At 37.8% G+C, this 20,258-nt stretch overlaps 1 protein-coding gene across 1 annotated transcript in view; it reads right to left on the minus strand.

Moving 5' to 3' along the window:
- Positions 1–14,229: 14,229 nt before the first annotated feature.
- Positions 14,230–20,258, minus strand: part of CAND1 (cullin associated and neddylation dissociated 1) — a 28,255-nt gene continuing 22,226 nt past the window's right edge. The window contains exons 11-15 of the mRNA XM_065836972.2: positions 19,725–19,820; positions 17,906–18,075; positions 17,645–17,809; positions 17,310–17,417; positions 14,230–16,262 (exon numbers count right to left, since the gene is read on the minus strand). Coding sequence (XP_065693044.1) covers positions 16,038–16,262; positions 17,310–17,417; positions 17,645–17,809; positions 17,906–18,075; positions 19,725–19,820 — 764 coding nt within the window. The 3' untranslated portion in view covers positions 14,230–16,037. The remainder of the gene's footprint in view (positions 16,263–17,309; positions 17,418–17,644; positions 17,810–17,905; positions 18,076–19,724; positions 19,821–20,258) is intronic.

Genomic DNA, 20,258 nt, shown 5'->3' on the forward strand with positions numbered 1-20,258 from the left:
TACACTTTTCTTTATCTGGCTGTTGTCAGCCCCATGTGCAAGCAACACAGTGCAATGTCAGTGTGGCCTCTGTGCCTGGCTGGTAAGAAGAAAACGGGGCATTATTTCAAGTAAAATGTGATTAAATCTCTGAAGTTAATCCAGTGTAGAAGGAACACCCTTCTGGCCAAACACAAACAACAGGGTTGGAAATGATGTAAGAGTTTGTTTCTGTGAAGACCCAGTGACTACTGCAGTATTCATGAAGTATTCACATTGGCCTATATGCTAGTTATTACTTAAAATACAATTAATGTAGTTGTTTTGTGTAGTAAACCACCTGGCAGCTACCAGGAGCACTGCCAGAGCATGGAAAGCCCTTTGGTTCTGCTTCAGGAGCCAGGCGTGCCTCAGGCAGCATCCTCAAGGATGCACACTTGTCACTGCTTCATCAGGAGGGACACACCAGCAGCAAGCAACAACAACTCTGAGTGCAACAACAGGAAAGAAAAAATGAAGAGAAACTGCAACACGGTGCTACCTTTAAATGTAGTAGGAAGAGGGACAGTCAGGATAACAGAGCCTACACCTTGAAGATCTATTTGCACTCAGTATAAACGACTGTGACAAAAAGGAATGCCGTGACAGCAAATGCTGGCCTCGCCCCAAAAGTAAAGACCTGGGCGGCTTTTAGTGATGGCTATAGCAAAAGAAAAATACCAATCATTTTTTTCTTATGTCCTACATTTTCATAGCTGCTTCCAGTTTTGTACACAAATACTCAAATCTCAATGCCATCTACCCCTAATTCTAAATCTTTCTGGTTTTGAGCGTTGTGTGCAAACACATAGGTAGGCATTGGATCTGCCGCTAGCTGGTCAGCGGACCCCTGGGGCAGATATTGGACACAGCACAGGAGAGCTGTGAAGAGCGGGGCCCATATCTCTGCCACGTTGCAGGCACCAGCTGCAGGGCTGCTAATGACACAGCCCATCCCAGAGATGGCACTCTGTAGATGTGAGTCTGTATCTTACTCTGTTATCTGTCTCTCACTCTTATCTATCTGTTTTGAACTGTTCTTCTGTCCAGGAGTAATGAATACTCACAGGATAAGAGAGAGCTCGCCCCTTCTGTTGGGGCATTTGGAGACGAAGGTTCGAGTCCCAGCTCCGCTATGTATCTGGTATTTATTATCTAAATAAGAGAATTAAACAAAGTAGAATATCTCTAATAAGGTACCTTGAGGGAGGGTCACCACAGACTAGCCTACAGTCTCATGTTTAGGCCACTGAAACTTAATTTCCTGGTCTGAATCAAGTAAAGAACATAACCAGACTCAAGCTCTACAAGATGAAGGTGATGTGCTCACTACAGCCTGCACCCTCTTTTTTGGAAATTAATAGAAATGTGAAGTGCTGTGGAAACATTAAAAACATTGTTATCATGCATGAAAATGTATGAACCCATAGAAAATAATTAAGAGCTACATTTCATTTTCACTCCTGATCGCTGTCTAGAACTTCCGATGATTATTCTGGATTTTTAGCATTTTCCAGCAGAAACACTAAGACAGAAAAAAATGTTCTAGTATTCCAAGAATCTTTGTGCAATAAACAGGTTGCCCAGAGAGGCTGTGGGATCCCACCTTCAGAGATTCTCAAAATTCAACTGGACACAGCCCTAGGGAAGCTGCCCAAGCTTTGGGTAGCACGTTTCTTTCCACAGACCTTGCTTTGCATCAGAAATGTAGCAACAATAGAGAAAAAGTCAAAATGGAAAAGAATAACAACAATGACAACAAAACCTAAACCAAACAACAAGGGTATTTTTTTCCTTATTAGCAAAAGCATTTCTGGAATGGAGTACACAAACACAGTCTTATTAACACCATTGATTACATGGAACTCCAAAGTCATAGACCCATGGTGGGGCAAGGCCACCTAAGATGCTGGCACAGATTCGGGGGCTTGCTAGGAAACTCTCTACAGACTTGATACTCCACTGTGCCCAAGCTCAGACTGAGTGGCCCTTTTTGGGCCTTCCAGAGAGAGTTATTCTTGATATCCTATTCCCAAATGATTCTATATGATTGTCACCAGTAGGGAGTAGTTCTTTTGCTGGTGTTTCATGGCTAGTTTGTAATCTGGATGGATCAGAGAACACCCTGTCTCACAGCTCCTCACAGCCATGTACCTGTATTTATTAAAGCCCTGTTATCTGTGGCTCCACAACAGCCTCACACAATCTCACTGTTTCTCCTTCAGCTGCCTCTCTTCTGACAGTAACTCATTCCCAAATTCAGGGTAGTTCCTCCTTCTTAAAAGATAATCTTTATTGTCAAGTCGGCGCTGCAGAGTTGATAAAGCAGCCCAGATCGTTACAGCTGAGCCAGATAACCTTTGCAGGGACAGAAAGGGGAACAATATTTTTGTCTCTAGCTTTCTCAGCTCCTATGACTATTCTGAGGCTAAAGTAAATTATTTATAAAGTGTGAGATAATATTAAAATATGAGTCTCAGAAGTAACTGACATGACAGAGTCACAGAGGATGCCAGGTCCTTTTGTTATCCATTAATACCCATCTTGGCTATTAAGGGCTTCTGTGGTCACACCGGCATATAATTTGTTTGAAGACCCACCAAAGTTAAACCAAAATAGATATATTAATGCTTGTCAATGTAAAATGAAGCTTAAAAAGATTATTAAAATGTAGGATTTTTTTTTCCTACCTAGAAAAATTAACAGGATTATGCACAAGGTAGATCAGAGCAAACTTACGTTCTCAGTTTTCCCCTAAAATAAATATCAGCAAGGAACTGGATCTGAAAGGTCAGCCTAATCCCTCATACCCAGGAAACCACAATTCAGGCTGTAAAATCTGCAAATAAAGGCCAATTTTGGCCACAACGATGCAACTTAACCTTTTTGCCATTAGAGAAGAAAACTTCTTTTGATGCAGGCCCTGCCAGTGAGGGTAACCACCAAACAGCCAGCTTTTCCCATCCATTAGAGCAATAGTGATGTTCCTGAGCGAAAGGAGCAAAAAGCCAGTAAACATGTAATCAAACCAGCCTTTATGTTTCCTTCAGTTCCTACTTACATTGCATTCAACTGTTGCCGCTGGTTACATCAGTACGAACTGTTTCAAAATGAATTTCAGTTATTAGAAAATAATTTAAACTTCAAATAGATTTTCTTCCCATTGCTTTTTAATACTACATGAACATAATGAGGTTTTTTTCCATTGTCAGCTAGACACGGGGTTTTTTAAAATGAACAATTTACGCATATTCTAATATTTACCATATCATATTGGACCCCCACAATAAGAAGATACATTTGCAGCCTGAAAAATGCTCATTATTGCCTGTTTGTGCATCTAAAATTACCCATTCAGTTATTAATAGCTGAGAACACTCAAGCATGGCACATTTATGACATTCCCTGTAGTTTTATATGCTTTGGTTTTGGACAACTTAAGACTGCATTTGTAATTTTAGCGTTGAAATATAAATGAGTGCAATTTTTATTTTCCTTCTTAGGTACATACCAAGCTCTAAAAAATGTAGGCAAAACTGCCATTTCCTTCAGCAGTTCTTCAGCTATAACGCTTGGGCAGATTAGTGCCATGTTTTTCTACATTTAGACCCCCAGCAAGCACACAGAGCCCAGTTTCCATAAGCACGTAAATAAAATCATTCTTAGGCCACACCATCTTCAAAAGCTTTTTCAGCGAAAGTTCCCTTTGGAAGCTTTTTTCAAGGGAGAGAAGTTACTCCCTGCATTGTACATGGCAGGAGAAACCACCCAGTGAATGAGTCTCTTGATTTAGGTGAAAAATCAGAAAAACAAGGTGTATCAGAGACATCCTATCAGACAAGAAAATTCTATTGATCTGTCACGAAAGCCTGGATGCTGTGTACCTTCGCTGTGGAACCTGAACGTGAAGAGTGAGTGTCACAAGGATAGAGCCAGGCTCTTCTCGGTGACAACCAATGATAGGACAAGGGGTAATGGGTTCAAACCGGAACACAAGAGGTTCCACTTAAATTTGAGAAGAAACTTCTTCACAGTGAGGGTGACAGAACACTGGAACAGGCTGCCCAGGGAGGTTGTGGAGTCTCCTTCTCTGGAGACATTCAAAACCCACCTGGACACATTCCTGTGTAACCTCATCTAGGTGTTCCTGCTCCGGCAGGGGGATTGGACTGGATGATCTTTTGAGGTCCCTTCCAATCCCTAATATTCTGTGATTCTGTACATGTGCATCTTAACACCGTTAAGCAAACCCCACAGAGCAAAAGGATCTATCTGCAGGGGAACAGTGAAATAGATCTTGTCTGAACAATGCTGAACTGAGCAGGAGGCCCCAGAGAACCTCCACAGGAGGGCAATGGGTGTGAGGGTTGCTCTGAGCACCATGGATGAAATTGTTGAGGAGTACAGGCTTGCAAACAGTCTAAATTAAATAGCAAGAAGAGCTGGATGAGTTAGAAAGTCAGAATCTACTTCAGCTCACCAGACTAGTGCTCTGGGATGACTCCTCTTCTAAACAAAGATCTCCTTGACTGAGAAGGAAGAAACTCCTTCTGGCCATTGGGAAGCTAATGATGAATCTGTATGGGAATTATTGAAGCAGGCTCAGGACCACAGCTAGGAGCAGGAGTTGCAGTATGAGCCCATCCACAGCTGCTCCTGATCTTTGTTTTTCCTGATACCTGGCTCCAATTCTTGCTGCTCCGCTTTTTTCTTCTTTTTTTTTTTAATTAACAAGACCTTAAGACAACAGTCCTTTACAACTTCTGTCCTAGGACAGAACGTGTTCATCCGTGGGTCAGTAAAGGCATCCAGGAGACTTTCTGAACTTTTTCGGGCTGGTGCTTGTATGAGCTGTTGGGAACAGCAGCATTTGGTCCCCAGTCAAGCATCGTGCCACATCCAGCACTGAGGAGGGGTTAATGTCCATGGGTTGAAAAAAAGCCCTGTTCTGAGGGCACCTGAGGGCCAAGATAAAGGCTGAAATTAAAAAACAAACCAACCACAACCCTCTGCAAAACTGAAAATGTGGAACTGCTTACAAGTGAGACAAAACAAGCTTCAGCCAGATGTCCAAATGATGCCACCTCACATAGCAGTGACTGAAAAGGACGCAGGCTCCAAGAGTGAGTTTTGGTCTGTGTGCCCGCACTGCACTCGGAGGCTTTCTGACCACCTCTCCTGCTGCCAGCAATGGAAAGAAAGCCTCCAGCTCCATCCATGGTAGCTCAGTCACTGTGGTACGGGTGGACAGATACTTCAGAGCACTAATCACTCAATTTTTAGTGTTCAACACGAAGTACAGAGATTTACTGGAATGGTCTGGGTTTGTGGTCTTTTCTCTTTTTTTTTTTTTTTTTAAATAGCAATCCAAACATCTGTATAACATAATTTATTACAAACAAAATTATTCTTTGCTCTGGATGTTGTTGAATCCTATCCCAAACAGCATCTGATACAGCAGCATTTAATTTGGTACTTGCAGTGCTGTGGCGCAAGTCTGGGCCCAGGCCAGCCAAATCCACCTCACCAACCCTGCAAACTCCTATTGATTTACACATACATGTCCAGGGGCAATTGCTGGGCAATTACTTTCCCCAGTCATTCTTATAGTTGTGGTGCAGGTTGTGGTTCACTAAAATTGCATACAGTTTCTTCTATATTATTACAGTTTTCCTCCTTTCAATCAAAGTCTTTCCAGAATGGAAACCTCAGTCCTGCAGTGTAACAGAATATTGCTGTTGGCATTGGGGGCTTCTTGGGGTTTTTTGTTTGTTTTATAGTCAAAATCTAAACAAACAAACCAACTTTTGTTGGTTAGCCCATTTAAAAAAAAAAAAAAAAAAAAGCAAATCTCAGTAACCATAGTAATTTAGAACAGAAATGTAAATTAAAAATGCACTTCTCTCTTTCTTTTTTAAACTCTAGACTTGGAAAGCAAAGCAGTGCATTGCTAGCCAAACACCTCAATTTTAACACTTTCTGGTAAGAAATTAATGCACTAATTCACAGGAAGGTAAACACCGCTGACACCTCAGTCTGCTCACCAGAACCTGACACCTAGTTTTGTGTTAAGGGTCATTATAGCTGCTTGCTGAAAGCCTGGGAAAAGCGAAATCATCAGCAATGTAGAAAGAAAATACAGGATTTTGCTATGAAATTTGCTTCTTCAGCCATGTAACTCAGCTGGTGGGATGCAGTGGTTTATTTCACTCCTTGCAGCAGTGTCAAGCCATCCAGACCACACCAACACCAAACACCTGGATGTAGGAGGAATATTGCTGTGGTGACCACCCACCTGCACAAACTTCATGGTGTGGGTGTGAAGTTTAGAAATTCTTCCAATCAGAAGACTGAAAACAAACTTTGAAGTGAGCCAGTGATACAGAAAGCTTCGGTATCTTGTCAAGAAAAATGAAATTACAAGATCCATTTCAAATCCATTGTTCCAATCCATGCAATTTCTTGTCTGTGGTGAAACCTTGCTGTTTTGTCTACCCTCATTTCTCTGGTATTTGTTAATGAGGTTACAGTGCCATCTCATGGAAGTCAATAATTTGCTGAAATTGCTCCTGAAACTTGATTTTCATTTCACTCTGCTCATACAGGCAGATAATACTCCAGGTTCTGCCATGATAATGCAACCAGGTGAAGTAAACAGACGAACAAACCCACTATTAACCTTTTTTTCTTAGTAGACATACTGTAAACAGCTATAATGAACACAGGATAAGAACAGAGAAGTTGATTTTAGCTATATGCTGTTTAGATGGAACCATTAATGCTCAATTTTTAAGAGGCAACAGCAGGTTCACAATTATAGAACCAGCAGTGGGAGAGTACAGACCTGCTCAAACAGATCTGACCATTCACTGATCCAAAGAGAAATTAAAGGGTTCCTGGTTCAAGTCAGAGGGTATAAAACCAGAGGCCCAAAAGGCTAATACTAAGATGAAATAACACCACCACCAATAAATTATACTTCCGATTTAAGTCTGATTTCCTTTCAAAAAGGCTGAGACATTTATAGTAGTAAAATCACTTTCACATAAAAGTGCTCTTGTCAGAATTAATTTTACATGTTTAAAATAAAATATTGCTACATGGTTTTGTTTAGCACTTAGCATTTGAAAAATAGCAAAGGATTGTCTTTTTTCAGATGATTGAAACGATTTCAATGATTTGAAATGATACTGTTTACTTGCATCTAAGATAAACTGTAGCTTCAAAAAATTAAAACATTGGAAGACTGAAAAAAATATAGAAACTCAGCCATTCTGAGATACATGTCTACACATACATGCTGATATCTACTGGAGATTTTAGTGTGTTAAATTAGCCATTTAAAAGAACAGAAAATACAGTTGCAGCTACAGTATGTTAATATTCTTAATACTGCAGCTATATATAACAATAATACTCCTAGGTACTTTGTTATATTTGCGGTGTTCTCTGAAAATTTCATTGTGTGGCATAAAGAATGTATTTTTCTTATCTGTGGTTATTACTGAACTTCTCATAAAGAAACAATGGTTGTTCCAAGAGAATTCACATTATCTGTGTACTATCCCATTGAATGGGATCATACCCAGTGTTCTTGTTACCACATCCAACTGTAGAGTTGTCAGAAGAAAACAAAAAATACAGTTAGAGGATTAAAATACTCAGTTATGTAAAAAAAAAAAAACCTAATGAAATAAGAGGTTTCAGGGCTTGATATTTAAGGATCTTTCTGAAAAAAAATGCAAAACTAGTCAAAATCATAGTTATTTTTACGATCTAATCAATGTTATATAATAATCGGGGCATCATGTATCTCTCTGGAAGAATCTGCAACCGTCACTATTTTATATTCACAAACTCCTATCAGACGGGTCAGTTGAGGCTACAGGGATACCTTGCACACAATGCAGCATCCTGCTTTTGAGCACAAAAAAATCCTTCAGCACTTTGCAATGTATTCACCAACACGTGACAGTGTATTTACTGGGACAGCCAGGCAGAAACATTTGGATTTTTCTTTAGCAAAGGCCATTGATGAGCAATGAAGACAGATTTCACTGAGAATCGACTCTTCTTCAGCCACACCATCAACCAGCTGTAAGAACAGATTTATCAAAGATGCTTCTGATGCCGTTCTCAGATACTGTACTTTTAATAAACCTATTTCCACTACTATGCCAAAGAAATATCTGGTCTGCGAAATGGAGTACATTAACTATGACATCTTCATAGTCAAACATACCGTTCTGTATGCAGTCCTCCGACATTTCCTAGGGCTTCTCTGTTTCTGTTAACATCGGCTTTGTCAGAAACGCGTTCTGTTTTTATTGCTATGGGCTGAACTCTGGATAAAACTACAGAAAAGTACACAAGATCTAATGAAGGCAAGCAAGACTGGGTTTTGTAGTGACATAAAGCAAACAAACATTCACAATAAAAGATGTCACGTGTTTCCAATCCTAAAGTGCATGTGTTGGAACATTTGTCTTGTAAAAACACAGTACAGCAGCACAGAAACAAAATGGTGACATTTAAGGCTAACTTGGCAAATAAATACTTAAATTTTATATTATATTCTTTGCCTTTTCAAAACAATATCCAGAGAGATTGCTTCTTGAGATGTTAAAGAATTAGCTGCAGTCTACAACAGTAGCTGGTCACTTGCTGAGAAGTTGTCTCCTTCAAAGCTGATTTAAACAGGCTGGTAAATCAGTCTGCAAATACCTTTTTTTAAGCATACGCATTCTTGGTTTCAAAATGCTTTCATCCACTAGACCGTGTTAAAGCTCGACTAACGGAGATGAACATACAGTACATGTGCTCCCACCTGCTCCTCACCACTTCCAAATGCAGGAGAGAGGAGAAACATCTGACTCAATTCCCACAGAATGTTTTAGCTGATCCTGGGAACTGTGCATTGTGGTTTTTTGCTTTACTTCATTAGTAGACAAAGCAACATTTTTAGGTTTCCTTTGTTGGAAATAAATTTCCTTTATTGGAATGATTAGAAGCATTTATTAACTCTCAGTTTCAGCTATGAAATGCTGTCAGAGGAATTACTTCAAATTGTACTACCAGAGGTAAATTCTTCAAAAGAAGACCAGTGAAGCAAGCCAATTTTTAGGATGAACATTCCCCTTGAAAAAGTAATTGTGCACTTATTAAAATTATAATTAAAAATACATGTCAAACGAGCATTGCAACGTTACCAGCAAACCAGATAAACCTGCAAATAAGCTTAACTCCACTATCTCAAATAAAACAAAGCCCCCCTACATCTACTCACTTACCTGTTGCAATGTGAATTGGAGTTGACATGACCAGATTTTTTTCTGCACCATATCATTCCCATCTTGCAACAGCATATTCTGCTAAGCATAACAAATCACATCTGTGTTGCGATAGCAGCCACTGGGTTGCTCTAAAACAGGTCTGATTCTCTTTAGTAATTCCTATAGGTTTCAAAATGTTTGTTCTCTCAACTGGAAGATGTGATCCCACAGAAACACAGAATTTTACCAGGTCTATTTGTTTAGCCATACTAGACCATTTTTTTTGTCTCTTGTGTGTACCCCAGGAGAGCAAACAAAGAATACTTCAACCAAAGAAAATTTGCTCTTGTCTGCAGTGTTCTTCTTGACCTCCTTCTAGAGAAGTGGCTAAACCTGTCAATGGACCTTTTCCTTTCTCATCCTTCTATATGTTAAAAGATAAATGGGAAACAAATACACGCGGTCAGTTGCTCAACTGTTTCTGCACTCTTCCCAAACCATCTGTCAAACTCACCCTCCCTTAATCAAAGAGAACCTGGATAACTAGTATTTTGTTGATAGCTAAGCCATGAAGAGTCTTGAAGCAATAAATGCCTGATGACACCAGTATTAAGAAAAAAAAAAAAAAGACCAAATACTCAGTAATATCATGGAGATTCACATCTGTATGCAACAGCCTGCCCTTGCCTTCCTTTTGGCTTTTAAATTTCCTGAACCAGCCATGTTCAGCCGCCCAACAGACCTGAAATCGCTCATGGACGATCACATATATTCAAGATTTCTCGAAATTCTTTGGCTTTACATACCCCTTGATGATATCCAACTGTTTCAACCTGAATACATCTATCCAAATCATTGAGGAAAAATAGCATTTCCTCCACAGATAAGTAACCTCTTTTCATTTTTCTTATAAAACTCTACATAGAATGACTGAATACACAGTGCTGAAAGCCACTCAACCAAATTTCAACTTTAGACTTGCTTTTTAATCAAAATATTTAAAGGGAAGATAATAATTTTAAAAATATGCTGCAGGAACCTAGTACCAACACCACTACAAATTACAGAATCATGGTTTTTTTCTTATTTTAAAAAGCTGGAAGTAAAAGAGCACTAAAAAAACCTGTCAACTTCTTAGAAAATTATATGCATCTAATGCCGTTGAATCTATATACATAGTCTTCAAAAATCAAGGCAGAACAGTGTATTATGTTCCATGTCAAACAACTTTTTAATCGTTTGTATCTGCTACTTAGAGATACGGATATTCTACCATTTCATTAGAGCTTAATTCAACCCACTGTAAATATGCCAAAATTGGTACCATGCGAGAAAGCAGCACAGTTTAGTGTTTTACTTTGGTTGCCCCCTGCCGAGGTACTAAAATCAACCGTCTTGTCCATCTGCAGCTTCAGTTCCACATTTCTCATGTTGCTGATACGTTTTTTGTAAACAAGTCACAATTCAAACCAGAGATCTGGGTTTTCAGCCTACTGTGTTAGGAAAAACAAGAACTCAGTTCAACTCAGTCACTTAAACTTAGTATCTTTCTCCTAATAAAGACTCACTGGATCATCTCTGAATTTGGAAAAAAAATGTGGTAAAGTTGTTTGACTTTGAAAATGAACCACGATCATGGGAAATTCAGTTTTTTTAAATACTGGTCAATTTTTACCCTTCTGTTAACTGTGGCTGACATTTCAAAGTTTTAGGTATACTGCATTTTCATTGCAGAGGGAAGTGGCTGAACTATGAACTTTCTCAAAAACGGCATTCAGTTGCATTTAAGCACAGCATTTCTTTGAGAAACCCCTCCATAAAATGTATACTACATACAATTTATGAAAGAATTGTCTTCATGCACAATGGAAATGTCATAGATACGGGAGATAAACGTGAGCCTTCTAGCAAATAAGCTTAATAAGGAATGGATAAAAAGCATTCTAGAGGACTAGAGATTACACCATCAGGAATCCCCAGGATGGGTGGCACCAAAGTAATAGCGACGAGATGATTAAGAGTCCAATTCTTGTTCAGTCAAAGAGAAGAAAGGCTGGCGGTTGAACAGACACTGCAGTTGCATGTGCACAATTTTTTCTTTAATCTGTTAATAAAAGAACATGCGGAAAGAGTGAATTGTGAACTTTTTCTACTACAGGAGTATCTCTACTGCACTGAACCAAGTGACACAGCTTATTTCCTAAAGTCTGCAGCAGCCGTGTTGAACTGGCTCCAAATCATCAGGTGAGAGAAGTACAAAGAGAATTTATTCAGAATAAAAGAAAATATAGTGAAAAAAATAATTAAAAACCTTTAAATCCCTCAGAATAAAAGTCTTTTCAGAATTATTATGTACTTTCATAAAAAATACCTCTGGTTGGAATTTTTTTTTAAGGAAGCAGCAGGCAATAGAAAGGAAATATTCAAGTTCTGGGATCACAGAAGTTCACAGCTTGCTAATTACTGGTTGGGTTTTTTTCCTTCCATAATTCTCATTTTTCAAAAATATGATCAAAGGCAGAACACAAAAGAAAGTTAAATTATTTTCAGTGAAAACATTCTCATTTTAAGATCTTGTTTTTGCTTTCACAGTGCTACATTTCAGGTAACATCTGCCTCCCAGCCAGTGTCTGTGCAGTTCTCACAAACACTCATTTCTCCTCTGGTTCAGGGCTACGTTCTAAACCACAATATACAGACTAAAACCAACAGGAATCCTTTTGCTTGTTTGGGGGGGATGGAGGACCTTTTTGAAAGCAGTTTTCTCCTCATCGAAGATCATATGGAAACATTAAAGCCTCATGGCCTGGAAACAAAGCTAAAAAGTCTAACGCCCTACTCAGACAAAATTTTGCCTGATCCTCAAAAAAGCACCTCTGGCAGAAAACTTCCCAGCTTCACCAACATTGGTCATGGAAGATTAATTCACTTTGTTATTCTCAAGAACTCTGGTTTCCTTCTCCTCCCCCAACCTCAGACACAATGAGAAATTATAAAAGGATATTGATGAAAAAGGTCAGTTTTAGTGTAAGAGCTATAACTCTATGTTGAAAAGCTCAATGTCACAATGTCTGCCTGTTCGTGTTCAACAGTGCAGCACACACATCTTTCCATCTCATGGCAAGGAGGAAACAAGGACAAAAAGAAAATAATAAACAGAGTAGTACTTTTCACTTGCCCCAAATTCATTTTAAGAACAGTAACAACAACCAAAAAAAGTACTTTCAATCTGAAGTTTGGAGCAGCAGGGAAATAGAACTCAGACACTGCAGGCCTAACTGCTTGGTATTCAGCAGAAACAGGTGTCGATTCAGTCAGAATCACAATTAACAAAACCAAAACACCTCACACACCTTCAAGGCCACATGTTACTTCGCTTTTGAATTCATCTCAAGGGGAGGTGAGGAAGGGTAAGTACCCGTAAATATGAGAACAGCTGCTACAGCACCACTACTAACCAGTCCACCAGAGCAGGGTGAACTTGCTCCTAACATCATTACTGATTATCTCTGTAAAGCCAAATACAATAGTAGCAAATATGAACTTTTAATTCATGTATCTAACTTGAGTTGACGAAATGTTAAAGTAATCCTTCATTTGAGAAAAGCAATGCCGCTTGCACGCATATGTACTGCTTTGTTCACCTCATAAAAATACAATCTGGAAGTAGTTCAACTCTATTTTGTCAACTGCTATATTAGATGTAAAATTCTGAAGGAAAATTAGAAAAAAATCAATTTACATGACTGAAGTGCAGCATTAAAGTACTTCTAGTTTTCAATTTATAATTTTCAAAAATATCTCCCTTGCAAGCATGGCAAGATTTATCATGGAAAAATCAGAGCACTAAGTACTTTTGAGACAGAAAAAATACTTAAAGGCAAGAATCTATAATGCAAAGACTAGCCAACCATTTCTGTGTTTTGTGCAAGCTTAATAGTTGGTCTCGATTGCCTGTGTGCAAAATGATGAAAAGCACAAAATAAAGTCCTAATCATACCAAAAAGTTTTAAGCGCAGCCTTTCAGAATTCTGGTTTTGTTTTAGTAAGAGCAATTTCTTATTCTAGTTTCAGATGTTTAGCATTTAAAGAACAGCTACAGGTATTCCTGATATCATCCTGATATCATACAACTACCTGAACCTAATTGCACTAAAAGCATAAATACACCAGATTTATTCAAATACTTGGATATACAGTGAGGAAAACAAAACAAAATCAGGCACTTAAGTGAAAAATCAGTGGAATCTGAACAGCTAACCTGGTTAAGATTTCATAAAACTAATAATTTCAGTAGTTACGGTGCAGTCACCACCTTTATGAGCCTGTCTTCCTGTGTCACTGAAGTAACTGCTACTTGGAGAGAACCACACTCTTAGAATTTCTGTAATTTACAGGGAAGACTTAGTTCTTATGTTCCCGTCTGCTTCACCAGTGGTCAAAGCGAAAATTACTCTCCTGGAGGAATGCATTCACTATGTAATATTGCTCGTCCTTCTGTCCTTAAGCTCGCTCCACTGTAATGTACTGTAAAACAAAGTGAAGATTATCTGCATCCACCACATTAGGCTTTATGGAAGCACATAAAGACACAAATCTCTCAACTACAAATACAAGTGTTCTGTTTACTTACCGTTGTCACCTACTCCATTTACATATTTTAGCCTCATATTTCATGTTTCTCATACCATTCTCACACCTAGCTTTGGGGCTGTAAAACATTTTAATGCACGCTGAAAACTTAACACAAAAGTTCTTAGATTAGTTTGACAACTAATTAGCACAACAGATTCTTAATTAGGAGGCCTGTATATTGCTGTAATTGAAGTAGATGAGTTATACAGCAAGATAAAATGCAGATAATTCACAGTGCTTTCTCTACCATATGGTTTCTCTCTAGAGTCATCTCATTCTTTTTCATGACATTTAGATATGTTGGTACATTTAATCTCATTTATTTCTACTTCCAGAAGACAATTGTTACATTAGTATGAAGACTTTGGAGACAGAGAAAGCTACAATTCCAAAAAATTCTACAGCATTAAAATTGTTACTACTGAATGAGTTCATAGATCTCTTCGTTCAGGTCCTTTTATTAAAGTAAAATGCACCAATATTTCCCCTACTTTTCCCAAGCTGCAGGCGTGTAAGGTGAAAAATTTGCCCCTGAACCTAAATGCTCACAGGAAACTGTCTCTGAGGTCATAAAAGCGTATTTTTGTTTAGTCGCGTAGCAGCTTATGCCACGAATTCACGTAACAGGTTTCCAAAATATCAAACTATCTAAAAAATACCAGTTAACTAGAGAAAAATCAAATTCAGATCTGACTAAAAATGACAACTAAGCAACTGTATTAACCTAGTAATGATGAGGCTCAATTTGAGGCAGCGGTTTCCCATCCTTTGCTATTAAATTCCCAAATCCAGTTCATTGCAGCACTGCCAGCTATCACCCTCTCGTCCACTTTTAGACTACTTCAGCATATTCACAGCAGATTTTTTTCATTTCTGTCTGCTTTTTCTCTCTCTCCAGTCTTAATGCCATTCCCTATTTCCTCTCTGACCGGAACACTGAATGACACTTTCAGCACTGCAATCTAGCGGTGGTTCCATGTGCCAGAAAACATTTTGACAAGCACAAACAAAGGCCTGGCAATATTTGTCTCAGAAACACCATATATCAGTGCCTTAACCAAAGCTGTTAGATGAAGAATAGGAGGTAGAAGCCACTGAAGAAACCTCATTTTGTATGTTTATAACAAAAGTTGACTCTAAAGTTCAGCAGCCACTAAGCAGCTATTGCTGTTATCTGCTTATTTTACCTCCATCTCTTCCCATTTCCCTCCGATCTTCTGGTTTGTCCACCTCAGTTGCAGGGGATCCAGCCTTTGAGTATGAAAAACCATGAAAACTGCAGGAGTTGTCACTTTTGCTGTAAGAACATCTGCAGGGTTGTACTACTGGCATTTAAAAAAGCCAGGTCAAGACAACCAACTTCCATTCACCCCTTCCTGTATGAACGGTCTGTATGTCATAATACCTGCAAACTGCACTGATCCAGTAGAACTTATTTTAAGTTGCATTACGAATAAACTACACATGCTGGTTTACAGACAATATATATTTGTAAACTTGCTCATGCAAAATTAGTGTGCACAACAGGGATATTTGTTTTCTAATCCCCACACCTTTAAAAATGACATTAATGTCTGCTTTTTTTTTGAACTGTGCCCAAACTCTCTCTTTAATATAATAAATCTTACACAGAATTCATCTGCCAGCCAAACCAATTTATGAAGCTGAAACAAAAAAGAATAAAAAGTTATACAAAAACATGGTGCACCTGGATGCTTGATTCCCACCTCCCTCCCTTTTTTGTTTAAAAGTAGAAAGAGTGAATAAAAGGAAAAAAAAAAAAATCATGGTCACAAAATTTTGACATTTTAATCCTAAACATTACAGGGCAAATGGATGTTGGAACCTATTTCCATACACCATGCGTCAACTTTAATTCCCAAATGTGGCCAAATCCACTAAAACAAGAGTGGTTAACTAACTCTGGATTATGGAATTACATTTCTGGAATAAATGCTAAAAAAGCAACAATGGGAAAAGCCAACTGTCTCCATAAAGGTCAATAAAGTGGAACAATGTGTAGATTAGATAGTTTTCCTGTTTCTTACTCATAACCTGTCAATTCAGTGCATCATATGGTTCAACATAATGGTCCCCATTTTGGACAAACATCTAACTAGTGTCCATTGATTCCAAGTTAGTGGATGATGAATCTTTCTGGATACTTTCAAAGATGGCTGCCAGCTCAGGGTTAGAGCTTATCTGGGACTGAAATTCACTCATTAATGGACTCTTCTCTGCTTCTGGAATGGTTAGAAGCGCTGCTACTGCCCTCATAGCAGATCGTTTCAGTTCATCTTGCTTCTCAAACTCCTGTTTCACTGAGTTTGCCTTTACCTGGGGGAAAATAATGAAAATGTTTGCAACTTTTGCTTAACCATTCCTCTACACAGACCTTAAAAATTTACAGCTTACAAAGACCCGTTTCCTTCCACGCCACCACTTTGCACAGCTTTCAAAACGGCCTAAGCTCTAAACTGAAAAAAAATAGAAGGACAAAACCTCTCCAAACGTCTTACTTTTTAGCAGACTTTTTACCAGCAGCTTACAAGTAGGACCGAAACTTGAATACTGCATGGTAAGCAGAAAAAGGTTGTAAGCTCCCAAGTCAATTACGAAATCAAAACAATTTTAACAGCCAGCCTCCAGCTAGTAAGGTCAGTAAACAACATTAAAATGATATTACCACAATACTTCCAGCTTCTAGAGAATAGAGATGTTTTAAAAGTTGACCTTCATTAGAATAACTGCTTATCCTTCTGTAATAATTTTCAAAGCTGTTTCAGTGATACAAACTAATTATCATTAAAAGCAGACAAATTTCTTGATGTGAAATATAACAGATTACAGTAATGGAAAAGGTAAATCAGGCATCGAATGACTGTCAGAGCATGCAGGTGGATCAAGACAAGAGCAAGAACGGAAGACGACTGTGCCAAGACCCAAGAATCTTTTAATATAAATTAAGAAAGAAAAAACAAAACCACCCCTTTACACTGACTCCATCCTTTGTCACCCAAATGTTTGTCTGCAACAACATAATCATTAGAAGTCTGAAAAACTCTCAGTATTCCAGTTTCAGTATTAATAATGAAGTGAGACAAGTTGCCCAAGCAGCAGCTAAATTTTTAAGGAACAAAAGAAATGCATCAAAGAAACAAAGGATTTTTAAAAAGAAGCTAAGAAGTCTACTCTTCCATTTGTAATTTAGAGAAATTTAACACATATAAGGGCCCACAAATTTTTATTGCCCAACTGCAGCTTATGAACTATCAGTCAGGAAATGCTGCAGCAACACACCTAGAATCTCTGAAGTATTAATCACACATGAGTTCATTTATACTTCTACAAGACAACACAAAAGAATTAAATTTAAAACAATACCTTAGTTGTACATGTAGCACGTAAAGGTTCAACAAGCCTATCCAGTCTCTGCAGCACCGCACTCGGACAAAGGGTGGACAACCTCACCAACATTAAAAAGGTTAACATCTAGGTTGAGACAAAACCAATTCAACAATCAGTTATGCTCAGCACATATATGGAGAGAGATTTCCTACAACACGGTGTAACCTTTTGAACAGCCGCACTTCAAAGAAAATGGCAAATACAGTGAAGTACTTAAGCATATTCAGTAATATTTTTACCATTTCAGTCTATTCACTATTTAAAATATTTTTACTAAGTCACTGCTTACCCAGAGAAAAATGACAGCTAACCTTAATATCATAGTGATCCTTCAGGCCATCTTCAACGTGGTTTAAGAATTCAAATATATCTAGTCTATCCAAACAGCTATCCAAAAGGGTATACATGCACTCAAAAGCTGCTTTCCTTATGTCCAACCCATCGTCAACTGTATGCTTAAATGGTCCCATTTCCACCTGTCCGCAAATAAAAACCAAAGTTAAAAAGCAATATATCTAGAAAAATAAAGAATCCAATTGTGTATTTAGCACCGGTTTTCTCAGTCAACATACCTCTCTGATTAATTCCTTTCTGACTTTTGTTTCATTGTAAAGATGAGGAAGAACAGTATCTAAGAGGTCCCTTATTAGCGATGGTTTATTGTGTGCAGCTGAATTAAATGTCACTAGGGCTACTCTCCTGACATTGAGATCTGGGTCCTCCAACATTTTCAGAAAATCACCTGCAATCATGTACAAAAATAAAATCAATCCACAAAGACCTTTTTCATTTGCTACTTTAAAAGTATCTTTACTTAGTTCTAACCTTTCAAAATAATATATTTAGCGCAGGACTTGTTTTGATGTAACACACCCGCTATTTTCGCATGATTACACAAACAAATCTATTTAATTATAATCATATCAGAAGTATTATGTAACTGAGATATATGGTATTTCAGATAATGAAACAGAAGTAGAAAAACCACCACCAAAATAAATGGCTATCACTTAATGATATTTCAACTGTTTTGTAAAGGTACAGCATGGAAATTAATAAAAATCATATGTAACACAATCTTCCCTTTTCTCCATTACAGATCCATTCACACCTCTTATGAAAACTATCAGTATATTGATTTTTAAACCTGAAATTGGCATATATTGAGAATTCCTAAATTAACAGAAGACAAACCCATTTGGTATATATTAATGTAGCACACCTCCCTCACACCACCCCATCAAAAACCTGGGCGTTTTCAATTTAGAATGTCTATAGTTCTATAAACCAGCCTTGCTAAAATAAATGTCTGCAGCAAGAAATAACAGTTTTGCGCAATGTTTGTGAAGTTTTACTAGCAACTTCCAAGAGTGTAATGTTTGAAAGGAGAAAAACAAAGGGGCTTGAACATCAATGTTACTTGTACACAGAAGACAAACACCTGGGTAACAAAACTAAAGATGACTGAGATTTGTTAACAACTAGATTCTTTGACTGGGTAATCAATAAGTATCTCCAGAAACCAAAGAGACAAGGCAGCTTCAGTGGGAGGGACAGCAAGGGGAAAAACCCACAAGCACAGTCGATTCTTTAACATATTATTAAAAAATTTAAGCTTAGTGACTGACACCACTGTTAATAAATAAAAATCTTTCACTCTATAAAACTGGATGTTTTCAAAGATTTTATTTTTTGCCTTACTAGTTTTAGTAGCATGTGCTTTTTTAAACCTGTTACCAAGCCACTATAAAACATTCACCATAGCATATTAAACAAATCTATAACACTTGGGCATACAAACAAAAAAAAATCAAAAAACCACAGCATTGCAAAGCTCTTCATCATACTGTCACTATAGTGAAAGCTCTGATTACCTTATCCCTGTAAAAATATACACGCTTCCAATAACTTACAGATCGCAAAGCGTTATACAATCCTAAGGACCTAAATTTACAATTTGCCATCTGGTAATACTCAGAATTCACATGTGCATGCATATTTTAAATGACTGAATGTTAAATATTTCCAAGACCACCATTCTGGGTAAAGACAGTACCTTACTACATCAAACCAATATAATTTGACAAGAGTATGGGAAAGCAAACCAGCTTTTGGATACTGCCTTCCTAAAAGCCCTACCTCCTTTTATTCTTTGCCCATCACAGCTACAATACGTATCACTTTTATCACACAAGTTTACCACCAAGAATTCAAACAAGCTAGAATTAATAGAAATAGCTGGTTGGTACCTAAACATTTTAAAACCCTTCTAACAGCTTCCATTAGCAGTTAATTCTCATATCTGCAAAACATTTTTTTATCAAAACACAACATTAAGTGCAAATCTATCACTTGAAAACATAGAAGCTGTTACTAAAGTAGAGAACTTACCTATGCAGTTCTTCAAGAGTGGGTCTATGGGTTGTGGATGATCAGAAATAGTGAACTTGACAGCAGTAACCACCGAACTTCGTGCATAGGAGGACCCTAAGATAAAACAGAAGCACAAATATGTAACATTAAAACCGTACAACCACAGAACTTAAAATCCTGTTCTACTCAATTCTGTTTAACTTCTAATACTGTTAAGAACACTAAAGAAAAACTGTTACTTGCTACTAGCAAAGCAGCATTTTCTCCATAAATGTACTTCTGTTACATTTTAAACAGGAGAGACCATAATTTTAAATGTTTGTTAAAAATGTTATCTGCTCCAGAAAATTCAAATAATGAGCTTATTAGGATAGATTTTCTTTAATTCACTACATAGGCCTACAAACCACTCTCTTCTTTTAAGCAGACACACATGAAGAAAACATGTCAATATTTTTGATGTGAAAGTGATTAACGAATTATCCAAAATGATACTTCCTAATCCTTAAAAATTCCAGAATTCCCTGTGAAAATTAGGAATGCTTTAATTTA

The sequence above is a fragment of the Patagioenas fasciata genome, chromosome 1 (genome assembly GCF_037038585.1).
Source record: "Patagioenas fasciata isolate bPatFas1 chromosome 1, bPatFas1.hap1, whole genome shotgun sequence".
NCBI lineage: Eukaryota > Metazoa > Chordata > Aves > Columbiformes > Columbidae > Patagioenas > Patagioenas fasciata.